The sequence below is a fragment of the Balaenoptera physalus genome (assembly GCF_965194825.1).
Source record: "Balaenoptera physalus genome assembly, chromosome: 11".
Taxonomy (NCBI): Eukaryota; Metazoa; Chordata; class Mammalia; order Artiodactyla; family Balaenopteridae; genus Balaenoptera; species Balaenoptera physalus.
The window spans coordinates 102750769-102774163 of NC_138896.1; the positions used below are offsets into that span (position 1 = coordinate 102750769).

The window sequence follows — 23395 nt, forward strand, 5'->3', positions numbered from 1 at the left end:
CTGGACCGCGTCCACTCAGCCCCTCCTCACTGAGACTGAGCCATTCAGCTCCATCCTCAAGCTGGAACACCCCCCTCTTCTGTGAGGCAGTGGGGCCCGTGAGCTCCAGTTTTCACAGTCCCCACCACCCCCTATCAAAGCCCACACTGAAGCGGAGCTTCCCTTGGGTAATCATTAATGTTTGCCCCATTAGTTTCCCTACAGCTTAAAAAAAGAAAAGGGTGTGTTTCTTGTCCCCAGATCTTATCAAAAGAGAGATGACCACCAAAGCCCTGTGTTTCTTCCACCTGGCCTGCTTTGCTCACTTCTCTTGAGGGCATTTAAGTCTGTGACCCTGGTGTTGTCTTCATTTCATCCTATTATTACCATTCCTATGTTCTAGGGGAGAAAACTAAGGCTCAAAGTCATACAACTGGTAGATCCTCTCAGGTCAGCTTGACTCAGAAGTCCAAGATCTTAAGATCTACAGGCTTCTGCCATCTCTGGATGAGCTGGCTTGGTACACCACCTTACTCTATCCCCAGAGAGCTCTGGCTGTTGGAAAGTCCCGCCTTATGTAGAGTCCCAAATCTGCTTTTCATCTGCAAATATTAACATGCATATAAAAAAGAGGGAGGGCAGGAGAGTCTCATATATAAAAGAGGCAGGGAAGCAGAGTCTGGGAGCTAGATGCATTTTGGCTGACTGGTAGGTTCTGCTCAGCTCGGGGTCAGCTGAGCCTCTGCTGTCTGGAAAGACTGCCCTGGGCTGGGGGGCCCAGAATGCCCACAGAGCCAGATGCTGAGGGCTCAAAAGGAATCTAGGTGCTCATACGCCAACAGGCAAGAAGCAAAGGGTCCCACGAGACCAGAAGTGTGGGGTTGGAGGGGGGCACGGGGTGGAGGCGGCACAGAGGGGAGAAGAGAGCCTGGCACACAGGCTCTGATTTGGAGCCGAGGTTGAAGGGATGCAGGGGCTCAAAATCAAGGAACACGTGGGGCTTCTAGAAGCTAGAAAAGGCAAAAAAAAGGACATTCTCCCCTGGGGCCTCCAAAAGGGACATTGGCCAGCTGAGCCCTTGATTTTAGGACTTCTGACCCCCAGAACTGTAAGAGAGAAATTTCTGTGTTATTTTAAAATAAGCTGTGGTCATTTGTTACAGCAGCAAAAGAAAGTAATACAGTTAAAGGTTCGGGTCCTTCCACCCCACTAGCTGCCTAGGGCTGCCGTAGCAAAGTACCACAAACAGAATGGCTTACACAACAGGAGTTTGTTGTCTCACAGTTCTGGAGGCTACAAGGCTGAGATCAATGTGCCTGCAGGGCCACACTCCCTCGAGGGCACAGGGGAGGACCTGTTCCAGGCCACTCTCCCAGCTTCCAGTAGGTCCTCGGCTTGTAGCAACACAACCCCTAGCTTCACATCACGTCCTCCCTGTGGGCACACCTGTCCCTGTGCCCGTATTTCCTTTGTATAAGGACACAGTCATTCAGGATGGGGGCCCACCCTAATGGGCTTATCTTAACCTGATCATCTGCAAAGACTATGTCTAAATAAGGTCACATTCACAGGTACTGGGGGTGATGCCTTCCACATCTTTCAGGGGGGGCACAGCTCAACCCATACACAATATTACTCCTAAAAGCTGCCCTGCTTTAAAAAAAAAACCCCGGGGCAGGAGGGCAATGATTCCCTGCCGGCGAGAACAAGCCGTCCTCACCTCCTCCAGCTGCTCTGGCGAGCCCACTGCAATGGCCCAGGAGCAGAGGCCGGATGCTCGGGAAGAGTGTCCGCCCACAGCTCCCTGCAAGTTCATCACACTCCGCGGGGTCTGCAGTGCTGCGGGGCCTCCCGCATCCCCTGCGAGGCAGCAAACTCCTCCAGGCGGGGACCACGTGGATCCCCCCACCACGGCCTCCAGGACCTGCCGCCTGCCTGCCACGTGCCGCTTTAGGCCGGGCCCTGCCTTGGTCACTGGCTTTTCGTGTCTACCTCTCACGGGAACCATACAGTCGGCCGGCTCCGGCTCCCGGGCTCTTCTCCGCTGCATCCTCAGCACCGGCCCTGAGCCACACACCCAGTAAGCGTTTGCTGAGATAGCGGGTCACTCATCTGCGGTCCCCATCCACTGAGCACAGCGAACACACCAGCACCGAGTCGCTCCGTGTTGAATGAAGAAATGGCCCCTGGAAAGCTTCCCTAGATACAGAGGAGCTGAGCTCGCCCAGTTTTAAACGTTGTCTGTGAGGTGGGTGGATTCTCTGAATCGCCAGGGCTCGTCGTGCAGCTCGCTTCCCAAGCTCAGGTGGAAATTACGGCGGAGTGGATTCTTTCCGAGGCAGAGACCCAATCCTATAGGAGACAAAGCAGAGATAGGGCGAGCAGAGGCGTCTCTCTCTCTCATCTTATCCCCTCGTGATGTTCCAGACGGAAACATTTTCAGGGCATCCAGTCTCTGGAACATCAGAGGGGTTCTGGACCAGCCACCATGCAGCTCCAAGGCAGATGCAGAAACCCCTGCCTGCAGAATCCCCTCTGGACATCAGGCCTCTCTATTAACGAAGCCACAAGGCCCAAGGCCAAAGCCCCTGCTGTTCTCAGGGATCAGGGCCTGCTCTGGGTCTGAAAGAAAACGCTGACCGCTGTTCCCACCACGTGCACACAAACCCTCCCCCAGAGCCGCTCCAGGGTGGTTTCTGAACAGCACTGTCACTGCTGGTCCTTGAGGCCGGCAAAGGTTCATCTCTCTTCTCTCACCTGGAAGCCAGGGGGACATCACCTGAACAGTGGCAGGGGCCAGTCTCCCCAATTTTGGTAACTACCCTTGCAAAGGAAAAGGGCGGCTTATTTTTATAAATAAAGTTTCACACAACCATGCTCCTTGATTTACGTACTGTCTGTGGCTGCTTTCAGGCTTCGCACTGCAGAGTTGAATCACTGTGACAGAGACTGTATGACCCACAGAGCCTGAAACCCGGGTCAACTTCCTGGGCACGCAACCCACAGGACCCCAGCTTCGAAGATGCCACGAGCTCGGTTTAATGCTCTGCTGCCACCACCTTGAAATCTGGAATCTCTTTTTAACAAGGGGCGCCGCATTTTTGTTTTTCACCGGATCCTGTAAATTCTGTAGCCAGTCCTGCCTAAGTGTTTACTATCCAGCCTCAAAGTCTGCCCAGCACTCTACTTTTCCAATCCTTGATTCCCTTTCACTCTCTGACTTAACAAGTCTGACCTCACGAAGCTCACCCCTTTCTGGGACAGCCTATCAGCTGAGAGTCAGTTCTTCCTTAAGAGTAACCCTACCAGCTATCACTATCAAGAGAGCCTACAGTGAGCCAGGCACTGGGTTGAATGAAGCCAGAGTGCCACAGTGTGCCACTTATGTACCCGTCCTTGGGACCACCCAGAATAAATCTCATTCCTTAAGCCTTCAGAGACTTAAGTAAAGTTCATCTGTTTCTCCCTGCTGAGCCTTCTCTTCTCCAATCCAAAACTGTTCTGTTTCTCATTAAGACATGTTTCAAGCTCTTGCACCATCTTACTCACCCTCTCTAGATACCATCTAGTTTCCCAAGGCCCCAAACAAGGCTCCAAGTGTAGTCTGACCAGTGCAGAGTTTGGTAGCTTGGTCACCTCCATTATTCTAGATGATATATCTCTACTAATGCATCCTGAGATCACACTGCCCTTTTTGGAAACTATTCCAAAAAATCCCCAACAGCGTTGGTAGGAATCAGGTACCATAAGCTACTAAAAAGAGATTATGTTCTAATCCTCATTATATAGATGAGTAAACTGAAACTTGGAGGGGAGTGATCTGCTGAACGGCACCTGGCCAATTACTCCTGGTTCTTCTGTCTCCAAATCCCAGGCTCTCCCCTCCCCCAACCAAGACACTTTGGTCCCTCAATTTCTTCATCTGTAAAATGCAGAAACTGGGTCTCTCTCAGCTCTGGCATGCTGTGATTTGTCTTCTAAATGCAGACTCGGAAGAGAAAACAGAAGCCCGCTGCTTAGATCTAAAACTGCCAAGAAAAACAACAAAGTTTCCTTTTCTACTCCTCATCCTAGCCTTACCTACCTTGGATGCTTGTGCCTAAGTGATAAAGCTTGCTAGTTAGTGGCACCTCTGAATTTGACAGTTAATTGAGCCTTTGGATTGTAGCACCATGACTTTCTCGGCGAGTTGGTCCACATCACCTTTCCCATTCCTTCCCCTTTTCACATTCCACAAATTTATGTCTTCCTGCACATCCCATTTTCAAAGATTTTTTTTCACTTGCTGCCTTAGCAAACCAAACAATAACCAAAAGAAAAAAGAAAAAAAAAAAAAGCCTTTAAAATAACACAGAGTCCTCCATAAAACCCCAGGCACCAAATGGGCTTCAGGAAGCCATTCTCCCTCCTTTACTGTGTTCTCACGTCAGGAGCGTCGCCCCAGGGCTGTCTCGAAAGCTTCATCTTTCAGTATGTTCTCTGTAACATCTTCTCCACGGGTACATGGGCCTACTGGTGCCCTGCCCGTTTCTCTCCCAGTGTGAGAGGCACAGAGGCACGACGTGAGCAATGGGGCAGGTGTCACCATCCACGTGTGACAGGTGAGAATGCTCGGCACAGAGAAGCTAGGTAGCTGACCCAAGGTCACAGAGCTGGTGAGTGCTGGGGCCGAGAAAAGACCTCAGGACTAACAGTTCCATAGGACTGTTATAATGAAACAAGAGAGAGTTCTCTGCCTCTGGCATCTGCCTCTTTCCACTCTGCCCCTCTCTGATTCTGATCATCCAGCCGAAGAGCTGCCACCTTCAGAAAGTACTCCCTGGGCACCTCAGCCCACAGCATTTCCTTCCTCTGGAATCCAAAATGTGCTTTAGTTGCCCTACAACCTCAGGTCTCAGCACTGATGGCCGGCTCGAGGCAGCGGCCCCTTCCCATGACAGATGAGCCAACTCCCACACACCAAGGGTGCCTTGGCCTGGCACCAGCTCACAGAGAACCTCCACAGACAGCAGTTGCTGTTATCACTGTTATTACTCAGTGTTCCAGTTACTGTGACTGTGAAACAAGCTACCCCCAAATTTAGTGACATTAAAAATGTCTTCTGTTCATGGACTCTGTGGTTTGAATATTCAGGGCACCGAGAGAAGAGCTTGTGTCTGTTGTCTGGGCCCATGATGTCTGGGCTTCGGCTGGAAGTCATGAAGGTTTAGGGGCGACTTGAAGACTGGGGCTGGAATCATCCAAAGCCTCATTCACTCACACATCTGACAGTAGATGCTGGCTAACAGCTGGGGGCCTCAGTTCTTTGCATGTGGTCTCTCCCCATGAGCTAGTTTGGCTTCCTCACAGAATGGCAACCGAGTTCCAAGGGCAAGCATCCTGGAGGAGAGAGCCAGGAAGCTGTATCCTTCTTACAGCCTGGTCCCGAAGTCACAGGGCATCAGTGCTGCTGTATTCTGTGAGTCAGAATAACCTGAACCTTGCCCAGATTAAAGGAGAGGTACATAGACCCATCTCTTGGTGGAAGGAGGGTCAGTACCATTGTAAGAGCATAGATGTGGCCACCTTTGAAAAATGCAGTCGTCCATAATCCTTATTATCTGTTACCATCACTTCTCCTTTAGGATGGGTCTCTTCCAGGTGGCTCCTTTATCCCTTCGGACAATACTACTGCCCCAGCTGCCCCGGCTTTTCACCAGATATATCTGGTCTTGCAGTGGACAAACCTCAAGCTCAGGCTCAGATTCCTGCCATATCCCACATGAACACAAGCAGCAACATTCTTTGTCCCAGGCTCTTTGCAAGAGGAGGTACTTATCCCTAACACCTGGGGTCCCAGGCAGAGGAATGAAAAAAAAAAAGGCAATTCCTAAGAGATTCAGTGACATCTAGTTGCCAGTGGTTTTCCTTAGTGATACTGTGCTCAGCTGAATATCTACATTTCCTAGCCTTCTTTGCCAAGAGGGGTGGCAAATGAGAAACAAACAGAAGTTGTCCAGTGGGACTTTTGGGAAAGCTTTCAAATGGAGCTGACTCAGGTGGCAGATGCCTTTTCCTGCCCTGCCCTTTTCTCTTTCTTCTTGTTTAGACTCAGATATGATGGCTGGAAGAGCAGCAACCATATTGTGCCTATGAGGTAGCTTTGAGAATAGCAGAACAGAAAGATGGAGGGCTGGTGCCTGATGACATCATGGAGCCACCACAGTAGTTCTGAACTACTTATTTGTGTTATGTGAGAGAGGGGAAAAAAAAAAAAGCCCCTACCTTGGAAAAGCCACTATTATTTCGCATCTTTATTATGAGTAGCCAAGTGCAGTTACTGATAGAGCCTTTATCACCTCCAGCTTTTTGATTAGTCTTCCTGCCTCAAACCTCACACAGCTCCAATCAAATCAGCTCCAATCAGCTTCCTCACATGCAAATCTGCTAAAGACCCTCTGCTGTTTTGAAGTCTTCAATGGCTTCCCAGCACTTCTAGATAAAATCTATACTCTTTAGTATGACATTTGAGATCCTTCACACCCAGGCCAGAGTCAAGACTTATCCCCTGCCTCACCCCCCAGACAACATGTGGTTGAGCCACTACACAATTCTCAGCGATCTGGCTCCTACCAGTCCTCTGATACCTACAGCCTTTCTACCTGAAATGATCCACGTGGTGAACTCCTGCTTGTCTTTCAACACCTTACTCTAAAGCTACCTCCTCCAGGAAGCCTTCCCTGATGTCCTCAGAGTAAGTCATTGCCTCCTACGGACTTCTCAGGCAAGTTCTTTGTAACATAACTCTGATGCACCACTTGCCACACAGTATTACAGTTACTTATTTTCTGATCACTCTGTCCCCCTAGGCTGTGGGCTCCCCAAGGCAGGGAGGGACCTAACCTGATAGGTCTGTTTATCCCTAGCTGTTAGCAAATCCTAAAGAGATGAGTCTGTCAGTGATGAACGGACGCACAGACCCTGGAGACTCAGAGCCGTCACCCTTCATGCGGCGGGGGCCTCGGGTGATGGCTGACCTGGAAGAGGACGCAGGGAAACTAAGCAGATACCTAAAAGAGGGCAACCCCACCGATGCCCGTGCTGTGTCTGGGGGGCCCATGGATATCCGGAAAGCTGTCACTAAGCTGTCCCTGGGGACAGGGTGCAGGGTGGCAGAAACGTGGACTCCAGGTCCCCTCCACGTGGTATCAAAAGGCAGAGGAGGGTGGTCTCCCCCCAGTCTCAGCCCCAGACCTACCCCACACCACAGTCCATCAACCCCTCCAGGGGAAACCTTAGAAGTGGGAAAAACCTCAGCCCTGCTTCAGGCCACCAAACAGCAGGGCAGGTACCAACTGCTCCAACGAGAATCCCCACCAGAGAGCATTTCTGTTCTGAAGCCTTTTCTCCCACGAGCTCATCTCCTCCTTTCCACGAGGGTAGGCAGAGTCCCGATCGTTATTATTATGGCCCCATTTTACAGGTGGGGACATGGCGGCCCGGAGAGGCGAGGTGTGCCCAAGCTCACACACCCAGCAAGAGGTTGAGCTGGGGGCTGAACCCACCCCCTTCCCAGAGGAGCCCAAACGCAAATACCAGGGTCCCACAGCAGCAGCCGACCACGAGGGCACCAGGAGACACCAGGCCCTTGGCTCGTGCATGAGGCCCAGCGCCCTGGCAGCCCCCTTTAAGGAGCGCTGGGCCTTCCTGCAGGGCTCCAGTCTTAATTTTAGCTTGGAGGCCTGCCACCGGAGCCTTCAGCCAGCGGCAGGCTGAAGTTATGCGGGACAGCTGTCAGCCGGCACGCTGGGTGGGGCCTATTTAGCCACCAGGGGCACAAGTCTGGGGACACTGGTGTTCCTGCCCCAGGTCTTTTCAGCCCTGCTGGCCACACAGCTCCGATCTCCTCCCGCAGGTCACCCAGCTCCACGATGATGGCCGAGGAGCACACAGACCTGGAGGCCCAGATCGTCAAGGACATTCACTTCAAGGAGATCGACCTGGTGAACCGGGACCCCAAGAACATTAACGAGGACATAGTGAAGGTAGGCTCGAGGGCCTGCCCCGGCGCCCCCCGCCTGGAGGGTGTCAGCTTGGGGCTGGAAGGGGCAGGCTCTGCTCCCGCGCAATCGGCTTCCCTGAAAAGAGACCTGTTCCTCTGTCTTCTCCAAATCCCACCCACCGCCCCACCCCGCCCCACAAACCAGCTTGTACCCCCAAAGAGCCTTTAGTGTCAACAAGAGCAAAGAATCAGCTGCACATACAGGACCATCGACCGGGGCGGGGCAGGCGAGTTGCAAAGGAAACTTTACAACTCTGTAGCTCTTCCCATGTGCTCCTGGCCCTCGGCTGGGGACAGACGAGGTGGCCAAGTTGGGCCCTTTCCATGCCAGGGGCATTTTGCGGTCTCCACAGTGGGCGCGGGGTTAATCCCCAGAGGGCGGTTTCCAGCAGGGCTGTTGGCCCTCGCAGGGGCCCCCGCTGCCCCAGGCTGGGGGGCCGTACCCAGCACTCACGCCTGCTCCTGGCCTGACGCAGGTCCAGCAGCCAGGCCAGGCCAGAGGCCTCTCAGAGGGCACCGGGACCCCTGAAAGGGAATCTTGTATGATGGTTACCCTGCCTTCAGGGAGTCTCCCCCACGGCCATGCCTGAGTCAGGCCTCTTTCCTCACCCAATGCCATCAGCAGCCTGGCTGCCTCCAGGGCCACCCCTCAGTCCAGCCTCCACCCGGCAGCCACAGGGGTCTTACTACAGCAGAATTCCTGGGAGCAGGGTACCCACCAGCCAGCATCAAAGTCACTGGAAGGGCCTTTAACACGGCAGGTGTGGGGGCCTCCCGGGTGCTCTGAATACGTCAGAATCACAGACCAGCGGTGTCCAGTAGAAATATAATGCGACCCGTTATACAATCACCCTATGTCATTTTAAGTTTTCTAGCAGCCATGACTTTAAAAAGGAAAAACAAACAGGTAAAATTAATTTTCATGATATTTCTCATTTAAGCCAATATGTCCAAAACAGTATCATTTCAACATGTAATCACTACAAAACAATTATTGGTGAACAATTGTATAATCTTTCTTCATCTTCAAAATCTAGTGTGTATCTGAGACATGGGATGCATCTCAGTTCAGACTCCAAAGTTTTTATAAGAAACCCTCTGTCTCGAGATTTCATAAAAAGAACAGTTGAAAATTGATTCACAAACCCAAACTGTGCCAAACATTCTTACAAGTTTCCCAGTCACAGAATTAACTATCAGTTTTTACATTTTTAATTAAAATTAAACACGATTTAGAATCCTTCAGTTGCACTAGCCACAGGTCAAGTGCTCGTACATAGCTCAAGGCCACTGGATTAGACAGCGGGGTTAAGGGCTCGTTCTAAAGGACAGCCCTGCGTGGTCACCTTCAGGGGGACACCTCCCATGCTGGATGAGTCTAACTTCCCCCCATGGCATTCGAACCCCAGCACATCTGGCCCCCACCTTCCTCTTCCACCCCCAGCCCCCATGCCAGGAGCTGGCCACACCAACCAGAACACACTCCTGTGTCTTTGCCAGCACCTGGCGTCCTCTCCTCCACGCGGTGGATGCCCACCCAGCCTTCGAGACCTGATGCAAACGTCACCTGCTCAGGAAGCCTTCCCCAACTCCTCCAAGCAATCAGGAGCTCCCTCCTCTGTGCCCTCACTTCACTCAGGGCATTTCCCTGCAACAGCTCACATTATGCTATTACTGTATTTATAAATATCATTTGTGGTGCAGAGAGGGTCATCACAGCACAGTTCGGGAAGTGCGGCAAAATTAGGGCATGAATTTTCCAAACTGAAAAGCACCGTATAAACGTCAAACAGTATTTGTGGTGGTTTGTGCAGTGTGATCTAGAGGGAATGGTCCCAGACTTGACACTAACAAATGTGGTTTCAAATCCAGATTCCTCTACTTAAAAACAATGACACTGGACCCCCTGTAAAATGAGCATAATGTACTCCCCGGGGGTAAATGGATCTCAGAGCAGCGCTGTGCAATAGAAATAGAACGAGAGGATTGCATGAGATAAGAGGTTTGATAGTGCCTAACAGAGTCCCTGGCACACAGCAAGGGTGTGCAAATGTGAGCTGATTAGGAGCCTGGAGGAGCTTGCAGGACAAGAGAGCTAAGCCAGGGCCAGCGCTGACACTCAGGTTCCCCTCTGGTGGGCCCTAGCTGGCTGCGGGAATGCAAAAGAGGACCCTAAGGGAGAATGTGTTTTCTGAAGGATCCCGCAGCAGGTGACAAGTGGAGAGAGGCTCTCGGGTCCCAGTGAGCCAGGAGTGAGCTGGCTCCAGGCTCGAGGCCCGGATTATAATCCAAGGGAGGGATGGGGGCGGCCACACAGATGCAGCTGCTTATGCAGCCTCCCAGGGGGCTGGGAGCTACCCTCTCCTGGAGGCCCTGAGTCCCAGAAAACCATGCCTCAAAGGTGAAGCAAAAGGCCCACAAATGTTCTTGTCGAGAGGAGATGATTATTTGGTGTATTTACTGGACATTCCCTGGTTTGGGAACTTATTTGACTTTTTCTTTCATTTTTAATGAGTGAGAGATGAAAACGTTTTGAAATTTAGAACAGGGATTCTAAAACAGAACCAGATAAGTACCACAGACAGGTTCAAGAAGACTTCAGGTTGGTGTAATGGGATGTGAAAGAATGCAGAAAAGGAAGAAATGGGAGACAGCGTGGCTGAGAGAGAGAGGTCCATCTGAACAGGCTGGCCTTCGGGTCACCTGGATGTCTTTCATCGACCAGGGAAAGGACCGGGGGGCGGGGGGGAGGACAAGGGACCGAGGGGGTGAGGGGGACAGAGATGGAGAGAAAGAGAAACAAGGTCAGGCCAAGATGAAGGCTGGAAAGGCTCCCGTCGGGGTGGTGTCACATGTGGTAACAGGCTTCACGTGTGTGAGGATGACGCCGTACGACAGTAGAATAAGACAGGCTACAGAGACCCAAGTCTACTCCCAGTCCTGACTCTAACTTGCTGTGTGACCCTAGGCAAATCCCTTTCCCTCTCTGGGCCTGAGTCCCTAGTGTAGACAGAGGCCGGGTGGAGAAAAGGGAGACCCGTTCCCTCCACCACCAGCTGCTGAGGTTTCACACAGAAAAGACGAGGGTGAAGAGCAGGAGACGCACCCACCGGGTCCTTGGATTTGACCCTCAGCAGAAGGAGGTGCTCCCTCTGGATTTCTAGAGTCAAAACTTTCCCAAACTTCCCTGAGCAAGGCCTGGTGCTACCCTTGAACCCAGGCTGGAAAGTGAGTGCCAACAGCAGCGGGAGAGCCCAGCACAGCCCAGCAGACTTGACTGTAGTCTCCAAGCTCCGGGCTGGGCCTGGGCAGAGGGGAGGCTCGCCTCATTCCCTTCACCCCCACCATCACCACCACTCATGGAACATCGATTCCATGAGTCATTCCTGAGCGCCTGCTCCGTTCCAGGCACTGTACTGTCGCAGACGACATGGCAATGAGCAAGTGAGACCCACTGCATGTAGGGCCCGTGCTAGGCTCTCGGGGGGGAGGGAAAGTAAGCCAGCGGTCCCTGGCACTCCAGCTGGCCAGTAAGGACACCATTCCCTTCAGACCCAGATTGCAAAGCCTCCAGCCCCTTCCCCGTGCATTACTGCAGGCCCCCAGTCCCACCCCAAAGTCCACCAGTTATTTGTGAGAGGTCTCAGGGCTTTCTCATAGACACCCCTCCCCCTCCCCAACTCACACTTAAGCAGCCGGGCCCTAGAGCAGGGACACCTGAACCAAGCGTCAGGCAGGTCCTTCAGCTTCTGGTTTCAACCACTCTCCCCCTCAGGCACTCAGAGCCGGCCCCTTCAAACAGGGTGGAGGGAGAGACCTGGCCCCAGCCCATCACACTAGTTCCCACCTACCTCCAACCCACATCTGCCACAAGACCCTCCCCCTTCAGAAAAGTACAGAGACAGCACCTTCTGCCTCTCAGCTTAGGCTAACAAACACCCAGAGGACCCAGTAACCCTCCTTCCCCCAAGGTCTCCAAACTCTGCTGCCAGTGTGGGCCCATCTGGACACCCTGCTTCACAAAGATGAAACTGACCTGGTGCTTCCTCTTGAGAAGAATCCAACAGATTCCAAGAATCGAAGAATTCCAACAGACAGAGAAGATGAGACTAGAAAAAATGAGAATGCACTGGAGGAGGTGCTAAATGCCTTAAATCAGTGCCAGATGAAGGGTCAGGGGAAGGAGGAAGACATTACTTTCACCTGGGAAAATCAGGCACCAGCTTCATGGAGAGGTGGTATCCAAGGTGCATAAATAATAAGAAAAATGTAAAATGTGGAAAGGGGGCATCAGGCTTTCCAAGAAGAGGGAACAAAATAAGTAAAGGCCACAACGTAGAGAAGAATGATGGGCAGAGTCGGAAAACGTGAGGAACGGGTATTGCCACTCCCCTGCCTATGTCCGTGGCAGACATTACTAATGGATCACAGCACGTTTCCAGGAAGCCATGGACCATCAGCTAGGCTGAGTTGGCACACAGGCAAAACCTCTTTGCTATGCTGTCTGCAGGCGAACAATGGGACTAGGAGCATCTGAAAGGGAATTTGTGGGAGAGGAGGCAGAAGGGGCAGGTTGAGGCTGAATTAGGAAAGGTCATGGCCTGCCAGGCTTTCCACATTGGCAATTCCTTCATTTTGGAAAGTACCCCTGGCAAGTACCTCTAAGAAGGGCTATACCCTGGATTAACTCACACTGAGGTATTTACAACTCAGTGTTATGGGGACTCCTGTGTATCAACTAGAGTTTTTAAAAATGGCCACTTTCTTGGGGAGCTTGTGAAAATGCAGATTTCTGGGCCCTGCCACCAGAAATTTTATGAGGCAGGGCCGGTGAATGTTTTGTACTTTAAAGTAAAAACAAGTCCCCCTTGTCCTACAGAAGATAAACCTGTAGTCCAGAGTTGTCACCAGTTTCCCCTAAAGACACAGTGTATCAGTTATCCACTGCTGCGTGGCAAATCACCCTAAAACTCGATGGCTTAAAGCAGCAAGCCTTTGAGGCTCTCTCAGTTCTGTGGGCTGCGCAGCCTCAGTTGGGCAGCTCTGCTGGTCTCACTGGCGGCCTCTCATGCAGCTGCAGCAGCATCTCCTCTACAGCATTCTGGTGGTTAAAGCGAGTCACAGGGCAAGCCCAGACTTGCTATGGGCTGAGACTGTGTGCTGAGAGGCATGACCAATCTGGGGTCATCTTCGGAGACTAGCTAACTTCCCCCCAGAAGCTGGTGCACAGCCAAGCCTACAACTCAACCCAGGGCCATTCCTACTGCTCTCCAGTCCACCGCACCAGCCTTCCCGAAGGCAGAGACTAAGGGGGCAGGGAGGGAAGGGAAGAGACAGGCAAGGACAGGGCTCACTGAGATCTGATGGGGGCTCCTCTGGTGCATGCCTTCTCTTCACCCCCCCACCACCCCGGTCACCCTCCATTATCTTGGTCTCTTCACAGTTCCTTTATATGAACCCAAGTGTCCTCACCTCCAGGCCAGGTGCCCCAGGCACCCCCTGTAGGATGCCCTGGACCCCAAGATCCCATTAATCCCCGGCTCCCCTCTTCCTGCCCTCAGAACCAGCCTGTGTTGCGTTCTTGCCTCACCTCCTGCTGAGGTCCCCGGTCCTGCGATGACCCTGATCAGGGAGACAGCAGGGGAAATTCAGGCTCAGGCTTTGATGTCAGGTCAACGTGGGCTCCACCCGTTTGTCCCTTACAGGCTGGGCGAAATGCTAGATATAAGACACATGGCCAGAAACCGACACCTACAAGGGCCAAATTGTGGGTGTTACTATGGTTACCCCAGATTGTATAGAATTCTATTTTTTTAATTAATTTTTTTGGAGTACAGTTGATTTACAATGTTGTGTTAGTTTCAGGTGTACAACAAAGTGAATCAGTTATACATATACACACATCCACTCTTTTTTAGATTCTTTTCCCATATAGGTCATTACAGACTATTAAGTAGAGTTCCCTGTGTTATACAGTAGGTCCTTTTTAGCTACCTGTTTTATATATAGTAGTATGTATATGTCAATCCCAACCTCCCAATTTATCCCTTGCCCCCTTTCCCCCTTGGTAACCATAAGATTGTTTTCTACATCTGTGATTCTAGTTCTGTTTTGTAAATAGGTTCATTTGTGCCATTTTTTTACATTCCACATATAAGCGATATCATATGGTATTTGTCTTTCTGGGTCTGACTTACTTCCCTCAGTATGACAATCTCTAGGTCCATCCATGTTGCTGCAGATGGCATCGTTTTGTTCTTTTCTATGGCTGAGTAATATACTATTGTATCAATATATATGTACCATATCTTCTTTATCCATTCCTCTGTCGATGGGCATTTACGTTGCTTCCATGTCCTGGCTATTGTAAACAGTGCTTCAGTGAACACTGGGGTACATGTATCTTTTCAAATTATGGTTTTCTCCAGATATATGCCCAGGAGTGGGATTGCTGGATCATATGGTAGCACTATTTTTAGTTTTTTAAGGGACTACCATACTGTCCTCCATAGTGGCTGTTACCAATTCACATTCCCACCAGCAGGGTAGGAGGGTTCCCTTTTCTCCACACCCTCTCCAGCATTTATTGTTTGTAGACTTTTTGATGATGGCCATTTTGACTGATGTGAGGTGATACTTCATTGTACTTTTGATTTCCATTTCTCTGATCATTAGTGATGTTGAGCATCTTTTCACGTTATTACCAATTATAACACATGAAGCAGAGCTTTGTCATTTCTCAGCTATTCTACAGCTATCACCTCATTTTAGCTTTAACTTTACAGGCCAGTGCTTCTCACGCTATTTGGGTGAAAGGCCAGTTTTATTATTATTATTCCAATCTGTTGTACACCAATAGTTTGCAAAAGTTAATAAAGATTAACTACTAGAGAGATGAGGTGAAAAATAGGCATTGACAATGTAAGCTCCAATTTTTATTATTATTAGAATCAACAGACATAAAATTATTGGCTCAAATCACTGTGACTATTTCCGAATGCCTACTCTCAACTTCTGTACTTGCCTTGTTGGGAAGGGGGCAGTGGCTGTGGACCACTCTTTAAACAGCAAGGTAATAGGTGAGAAAACCAAGACCCAACAAAGCTAAGCCACTCCTTTGGGTCTTGACTCTGAAACTAACTCCGTGTCACTAGGGATGTTGGTCCAATCCTCTCGGTAGAGTTAAAGCAAACAAACAAAAAACTGAACACAAACAAAAAACAGAGGCCCAGAGAGGGCAAGCGCCAGGCCCCAAATCACACAGTGACTCGCTGGACAAGTGGAAACTGGACCCAGAGACCTGTCCCCGGCCTAGAGCCGTTCCCCCCACCCACCCACAGAGCGCCTGTCTGAACTGCGCAGCGCCCTGGAGGCCCAAGGACTGAGTCACGCAGGAATGCGGGGGAGGCATTTTTGAAGGGGGTGTGGCGTCCGGCCGCCCCCTCACCCGCTGGCAGCGCCCGGCCCTGCTGTCCTGCAGCTTCCCCGCCCTCTTGGGGACGGCGGCGGGAGCGGTGCTGGCCGGTTCCGATTAATCAACTGGCTCTCTTGCTGTTCCAAAAATAAATATGCCAGAGAAGGGGGCACCAACCTTACGAGCAGCCCCTTTCTCCCCCTCCCGCCGCCAGCCCCGCCTCCAGCTGCACACGGAGCCCTGCGGCTGCGCCCAGGGCCCGAGCCCCCTGCCGCACACTCGCAGAAACAGCCATCTCCCCTCCACTGCCGGAAACGAATTAAGAAGTGAAGTCACCGTGCGCCTCTGATACACTGGCGCGTCTGCCTAGGGCTGCCTCAGCCGGGTCTTATAAATATCTCCCCAAACTAGTGCGGTGACCAGAGAGCGGTCTCAGTGCTCAGTCCCGATTAGGAACGGCCGCCTCCTCCCAGGACGACCCGTCCCTCTGAGAGCACATTTTCGCATTCACAGACAACGGAGCAGTTGCCCTGTGCACAGTGCCCAAGGCAATTACTGGAAATAATTCAAATGCCAGCAACAACAGCTTCTGCCTTGTGCAAAAAAAAAAAAAAAAAGATGAAAAGACGTTAACAGAGAGATCCTTGGGGTCAGGATTATTACCATAAGCAGAAAAAGAGGGAAAAGAGGACCCCATCCATCTTACCAGCTCAGGCTGAGTACGCATGCACACACACATTTGTGACCAGGTAGTCTGGAGAACTGTCATACTTACGATCTGGGTGTCAACAGCTTTTCTGAGATATATTTTCATAGGAACTTAAGAGCAATTGAACAAACGATTACTGTCACTGGGCACCTACCATGCATTGTACAAAGCATTGCCCAAGAGGAGGTGTGCCTAGCACAGAGTGGGTGCTTAATAAATATTTGTTTGGATGAATGGATGGATGGATATGAATTGGTGGATGGATATGGATGGATGGATAAGAGGATGGATGGATAGATAGGCCGATAAATGGGTAGATGGATATGAATGGATGGATGCATATGGATAGATTGATGGATCCACGGATGGACAGATAGGTGGGTGGATGGACGGAAGAATGGATAGATGGATGGGTAAATGAACAGATGGTGGGAAATGGATGGATGGAAAAGAAATTACTTCTATTCTTCATAACAAGGTTGTAAGAAGTAGCAAACATGTTTTACAGTTGAGGAAATGAAGCTCAAAGAGGTTATCTGCCAAAGTCACTCATCAGATCAGCAACTGCACTGGTGTGCAAACCCACCTTTGGGACCCTAGCTTCCCACTGAAGAAAGCGCTCTGTAACAGCCACGAGCAGCTAACAATTAGTGATCAGGGATTCTGTGCCAGGCAACGTTCTGAGTATTTACATGTCGTATCTTATTCAATCCTCCGATAAACCTAATGAAATCAATCTAGGAAAACGAGGCACAGGAAAGCTAAGACACTTGCTGAAGGTCACAGAGCCAATAAGAGGCAGAGCTGGACGCAAACCTCAGCAGTGTGACTTCAGTCAAGGGCTCTTTTCCACTTTGTCGCCTCTTAGAGGCCAGACACAAATCATCAAACGTGCTGAATGGAGGAATATGCTGAAATAAGTGAACAAAGCAGGCTGGGCTGCCGAGGGGCGGGGGAATTGCAGACTGCTTGGAGCAGAGTGCGTGGCTGCGAAGAAGGGGCTGGGGGCCCTGCCCTGGGGCAGGTCTCTCTGGCCAACAAGGACCAGACCTCAGAGGGGACAGTCACCCTCCCTGAGAGCCGGCATCTGCCTCGGGGTCCGGGCTCTGACCCTGGCTGGGGCCGCGTGAAGACCTTAGATTAGAATCAGGACGCCCAGATGCACCTGTCTGCCCAGCAGGACGTGAGGAGGCAGGGCTGGGTCACCTGTGAGTGGGGAGACATGGTCCTAAGGAACAGTCACAGGAGGGGCAGTAGAGGCCCCAGGCGCTGAATGGGAGAGAGGAGGAAGGAGGGAGAGCCTGCTGGATAAAGGCAGGGAGCACGCCTCCGCCCAAAGGCCTCCCTCAGCTGCCCAAGTTCCTGGGGCCACAGCAGGATCCAGAGCCCAGCCCGGGTGCTAGAAGGCATCAGGCACAGGCCGGGCACGGCCATGATAGGGGAGGGGCGGGCTGCAGAGGTCAGAACACCTCAGTCGGCAGGATCCAGGCCCTGGGGGTTTGACTGAATCTCCACAATCATGGTGCATGTACCAGGTCAACGTTGGAATGGTCCCCCAGGGCCTACAGTCCCCAGCTTGTTGGATCTGAAAGCAACAGCAACTCTGGATTGCTGCCCATATAGACCAGATGTAGAAAGATGCCAGCCCTTTCCATCCACTCTCCAAAGCCATGGGACGTTCCCCAAGCAACTTGGGCCTTCTTTTCCAAACATCCAGCACACTACTCCTGCATCTCTGCCTCCAAACCCCCCGTCCCCCAAATTCCCAGCCAGCCAACACCTCCACCTCCAAGAAGCCCTCCAGGAAGAAGTGCCATCCTTCCAAGGAGATGAGGACCATATTCATATTCTTCCTTCCAGCCCTTCCCTTCCATCCAGGGGGCCATATGACAGGTTATGCAACCTCCGCTAAACCCCTGCAGAGAGAAAGCTGGAGGTTGAGATTTACGAGCGGGTCCTGGAAGGACCTCTGACCACTCAAGTAGGCTTTTGAACATCGGTCTGCAGCCTGAAATCTCACTCCGTGAACTTTGCTCCCCATCAACATACCACGCCCAGGGTGGGGCTGCATCCTCAGCTGTCTCCGGGGGGACCCAGGGATCTGAGGCCTGGCACAGGAGCTCAGAATCCAGCCACACGAGATAAACAGGGCTCAACACTGGACATACAACATGGTCATGTCCACTCCCCGCCACCAAAAGAGTTACACTGGAAAGAAAAACACCAAAGCAATAATAATTTTAGTACTAGAGAAATACAAGTGGGAGATGCTTGTGTTTTGTTTTTGCTATTCCCTTAATTTTCTGCAATGTGGCTATGTTATAAGAGAAAGTAATTTTAATAATAACTTTATGCATAGAGAGGATCCCCTTCCCCCCAAAAAGTGGGAAAACGGTTCACTTGGGAGTTGAAGTTTGAGCTCTGACATCACTGGTCCCCACTCCCCCCACCAATTAGTCTGATCCATTCATGCATTCATTCAACCAACTACTATGAAAACAGCCCAGGAACACACTGCCCCCATGTTACAGACAAGACAGCTAAGGCTCAGTGCCACTAAATGAAATCACATACGAGAAAGTAGCTATGACGGTGCTTAATGCACAGCAGGGATTAACGAAAAGTTAAGTGACTTGGCTGAAAGCAATCTTTTGTATTTTTTCCGTCTTCCCAAATGGGGCCTCAGTCACCATTTCAGCGGGATGCGTGAGCAGGATTCTCTGAAGGCCCACGTTCCTCGCAGCTGCAAAGGAGGGAAGGGGTGGGCAGTGGCAGAGGAGGGTCTGAGGTCGCTGCAGGACCAGCGTGGGGAGAGCAAAGCCTGTGTCCTCCACGGGTGCTGCGCTCAGGTACCAGATGCCTCCACCAGCCAGGATGACGCGGCCCTCACCTCACCACGTGCCGGATCCTAACACAGCTCTCAGGCCGCTGCCCCTCCCCCTAACCACCTCCATGACCCCAAACCGGGCGGGATTCAGCGACGGCTCCCAACTCGCCCCCCCACGTGCATCCTCACATCCACTCCACCGACCACCCCAGCTGCAGCAGCCAGAATGAGCCACTCAAAACTCAGATCAGAGATGCAGAGGACAGGCTGGTGGTTTCCAGAGGCGGGGAGAGGGGTGGTGAACTGGGTGAAGGGGCTCAACTGGTGTAAACTTCCAGTTATAAGATAAGTAAGTCCTGGGGATGTAAAGTAGAGCGTGGTGACTACAGTTAACAATACTGTATGTAGCGTCTATTTAAAAGGTGCTAAGAGAGTAGTCATAAAAGGTCTCATCACACACACACACACACACACACACACAAATACGTAACTATGTGTGGCGACACGTGTTAACTACACTCAGTGCGGTGATCATTTCCCAACATATACAAAATCAAATCATTATGCTGAACACCTGAAATGAATATAATGTTAGATGTCAATTATACCTCAACTGAAAAAAAGCTCAGATCCAGCCGAGCCACACCCTGTGCAAAAGCCCTCCGTGGCTCTCATTGCACTCAAGCCCCCATGCCTGCCCCGCCTGGCCTCTCCAGCCTCCCTCCGGCCTGGGCCTGCGCTTGGCCTTCCAGAAGCACCTACATCTCCCCAAGAGCACACACTGTCTATCCCACTGGGTCATAGCAGCTGGTGCCCCAAACGCTCTTTTCCAGCCCACAACTCCTCCCTCCCCCTGGCTACCTCTAGGTATCAGCTTAGCTAGATGTCACCTCCTCCAGGAAGCCTCACACCCAGGCGAAGTTAAATGTCACCCTGTGGGTGCGCACGGCCTGTCCTTCCCTTACCGGAGCACTGGTCGCTGTGGTGTAAGCGCCTGCCGTAAGCTCCAGGAGGGCAGGAACCTTTGCCTGTTCAGCATCCTATCGGCAGGCACCCGGTACATTTTTTCAGGATGACTGACTGTCCAATTCCCTAGGATCACAAAATAATAGAATTTCAGAGCCACGGCTCATGGCCTGCCTCTTAGTTTCTTTAAGTAAGTTACTCAGCTCCTGGGGGCCTCTGATCCACCCACGAGAGAGAGAAGTGGACCGGCTCCTGTGCCTCACTGCTCTGGGACAGCACCAGCACCACCCGGGACTTGTCAGAAACGCAGGATCTCAGGCCCCACCCTGGGCTCACCGGGGTCAGAATCCCAGGGGGTGGGGCCCAGCCGCCTGGTTTAACAAGCCCCCCAGGGGGTTCTGACGCTTGAGGAGCGGGTGGCTGCTGTGACTTGAGGGTTCCCCCTCCCACCCCTGCAGGTGGATTTCGAAGACGTGATCGCGGAGCCCGTGGGCACCTACAGCTTTGATGGCGTGTGGAAGGTGAGCTACACCACCTTCACCGTCTCCAAGTACTGGTGCTACCGCCTGCTATCCACGCTGCTGGGGGTCCCGCTGGCCCTGCTCTGGGGCTTCCTGTTCGCCTGCATCTCCTTCTGCCACATCTGGGCGGTGGTGCCCTGCATCAAGAGCTACCTGATCGAGATCCAGTGCATCAGCCACATCTACTCGCTCTGCATCCGCACCTTCTGCAACCCGCTCTTCGCTGCCCTGGGCCAGGTCTGCAGCAACATCAAGGTGATGCTGCGGAAAGAAGTGTGAGGCCGGGTGGGCGGCAGGGGTGGCGGGGCAGGGGAGCCCGGCCGGGCTGGCCCCACCGCAGGGCTCTGCGGGGCTGCCGGCAAGCTCTTTCTCCTTGGGGACCGCTGCTTCCCCCCAAGATGGGAGCACACAGAGTAGGGAAGCCGGAGAGAAAAGACAGCCTGCCACGGAAGTGCAGTGGCCTTCCCTCTGCCCCCTGCCCCACCGCCCCACCACAATGCCCCCATGACCGGGTGCCGGGAAGATCATTGGCTAAGAGGCAGCTACCGCAAATCTTTGCATTCACTTGTACTGTAACGGCATAACCCAGCCCTCAGCTCCCACCTGGACGCACCCCCTCCCCACCAGGAAACCACCAGTGACTGCTGGCGTTAGCAGGGTGGCTCCAATAAAGGGTTTCCGGCTGCATCTGGGAAATGCTGTGTTTTGCATGTGTCCATAAGGTGGGTGCGTGTCCTGACCAGCTCCAAAAATATATTTCCCTGCCCTGAGAAGCAGGAGGGGCAAGCTGGTTAGCCCTTCTCTCGGCCAAATGCAAGAACCAGACTTTGGTTTCTCTTGGAATTCTTGTTTGCTGGGTATCTGTTCCTTGGGAGATTATTTCCCATTGATTTCTGTTGCCCCTGGGCCAGCCAGTGGTCACCCACAGAAGAAAATGGCCGCTGGGCTAGAAGGGGAAGGTGATACTCCCTGGGTACCACTGAGGGCAGGGCCTGGGTTCAAAGCTCCCCTTTGGCTCAGACACGGAGCCCCTGGCACTGCCTCTTGGCATGTACACCCTCAGCCCCGCAGATGTGATGATGGCATAAGGCCCCATTCGAGCATATGTGGACTCACCATGGAAATAAAATGGAAATAAACGGCAATGGAAAGGATATGTCCCACCTCCTGCCCACCTACCCTCAGCAGCAAGACAACAACAACAAAACCCCCAGAAATCTTACATTCTTTAGGGATGCTTTTCCCAAGGGTGTTATCCAGAACTAAGTCCTCAGAAAAAGGAGGGGGGCGGCTTTTGTGCTTAAGTTTGTTTGGAAAATGCTACAAATTTCTCTTAGAGATTTTTCAATAGACATTAGTACATTCAAGGCTCTGACAAGTCCCGCAGTAAAAAAAGTTGTTTAGGCCAATAGCCCCCAACCCTATTTGACCCTTTTTTTTTTTTTGCAACACCCATTTAAATCTCATAAAATTCAGGTTCCAAAACACTTGGCCTGTTTTCAGAGGCATCACCTCACTGGCACCCGGCCATGCACCCAAGGGTCCTGGGGACGATGAGGTAGAGGGAACCGCACATGAGCCAGAGACAGGGCACAGGCAGCCTTGGTTCTGCCTCTCCTCCTAGTTGCCTTCTCTAGCCTCAGTTTCATCATCCATGAAATCATCTCTAATGTCCATTTTAGCTCTTTTTACCCATTTTCGTTTTTTCGAGTGTCTTCGTATGACATTTTCAAACACAGAGGAATGTTGAAAAGGTTTGCCGTGAACACCTATCTACCCGCCATCTAGGCTCTACGATTCACAGTTTACTGCTCCTCCTCTGTTGCATCTCCATCCATCTATCATCCACCAATCTCACCTTTCTTTATGCACTTTTAAATAAGCTGCAGATATTGGTATATTTTCCTCCTGAACACTTCATCAGCATCCCTTACTTTTTGCAAACAAGGAAGTCACCGCCCAGAGAGGTCAGCAGACTTGCCAAAAGGTACACAGCTAGCCACATTCGTGCTGTGGTTCCAGCCCACTGCTCTCTGCTCTACCTGGGGCTCTTCATGTTCTCAAGTGGACTCAGAGGCCAGGCTCCTCCTGCGGACAGGTTTAAAGCCAACATCGCTTCCTCCCTCTCAAAGGGCCTCCCCATCAAACGTCTCTCACATTGTCAGGCCATCCGTTTCAGACTTGGAATCTTGGGTTACGCAGACTTTTGACCACCGCCGCATTTGCTGTGACCTGACTTGACCCTGACTCCTATTTTTCAAGCTGGCTCTCCTTCTCTAAGGGCCAGGCTACAACAGGTACTCCATCCCCCGTGAAGCTCATGGGGCTGGAGAAAGGACACACATCTAGATGCATGTATGTCTGAGGTGTTTTTCCTTCTGGGGACCCCCGACCCCGAAAAGTAGCAGGCAGGACAGCACGCTGGGGGCGTGATGAAAACGGGCCAGAGGAGGGGGTGGCATTCCGCTCTCTCTCATACGTGACGTCTGGCTCATCAGGGACTCTTGTTTAAGATGCAGGTTGTGATTCAGTAGTGGAGCCCAGGAACAAACACAAAACCACTTGTGATTCTGCAGGTGGCCCCCATATCCCACTTGAAGAAATATGCCTTAGGGTCCCTTCAAGGTGACAATCTAGAATCCCATTATGTCCGGAGTTAGACAGTGGCACACGGTGGGTGTGGCTACACCGTACAAGAGGTTTGTTCCTGGCTCTTAGAGCATCTTCCGACAGAACTCTGATAAATGAGAGTAACTGTGACCCAAGAGATTGGGACCAGGTCCCCTCCTGCCCCCCCCACCTGCCACAGCTCTGATGCACCTGTGTCATAATCAGACAGATTTATGGGGATTCAAGGGAAGCCGGCAAAGAAATTCAAGTCTGTAAGCCACCAGATATGGTCACTGTTCTCAGGCTAAAGAAAGAAGGCAAAGCAATC

The 23395-nt window shown here is 51.8% G+C and overlaps 1 protein-coding gene across 1 annotated transcript; it reads left to right on the forward strand.

Annotated features, from left to right (window-relative positions):
* Window positions 1-7771: 7771 nt before the first annotated feature.
* Window positions 7772-21144, forward strand: CAV3 (caveolin 3). Its single transcript, XM_082412438.1, has 2 exons — window positions 7772-8003; window positions 20395-21144. The coding sequence occupies exons 1-2, from the start codon at window positions 7890-7892 to the stop codon at window positions 20734-20736; spliced, it is 456 nt and encodes a 151-aa protein (XP_082268564.1). The 5' UTR covers window positions 7772-7889; the 3' UTR covers window positions 20737-21144.
* The last annotated feature ends 2251 nt before the right edge of the window (window positions 21145-23395 follow it).

What these genes read in the sequence shown, in the direction of transcription:
- CAV3 (XM_082412438.1), top strand. Translation starts at nt 7,890, where the DNA reads ATGATGGCCGAGGAGCACACAGACCTGGAGGCCCAGATCGTCAAGGAC. An exon ending in TTAACGAGGACATAGTGAAG is followed by an intron (nt 8,004 to 20,394) that starts GTAGGCTCGAGG and finishes CCACCCCTGCAG; the next exon opens with GTGGATTTCGAAGACGTGAT.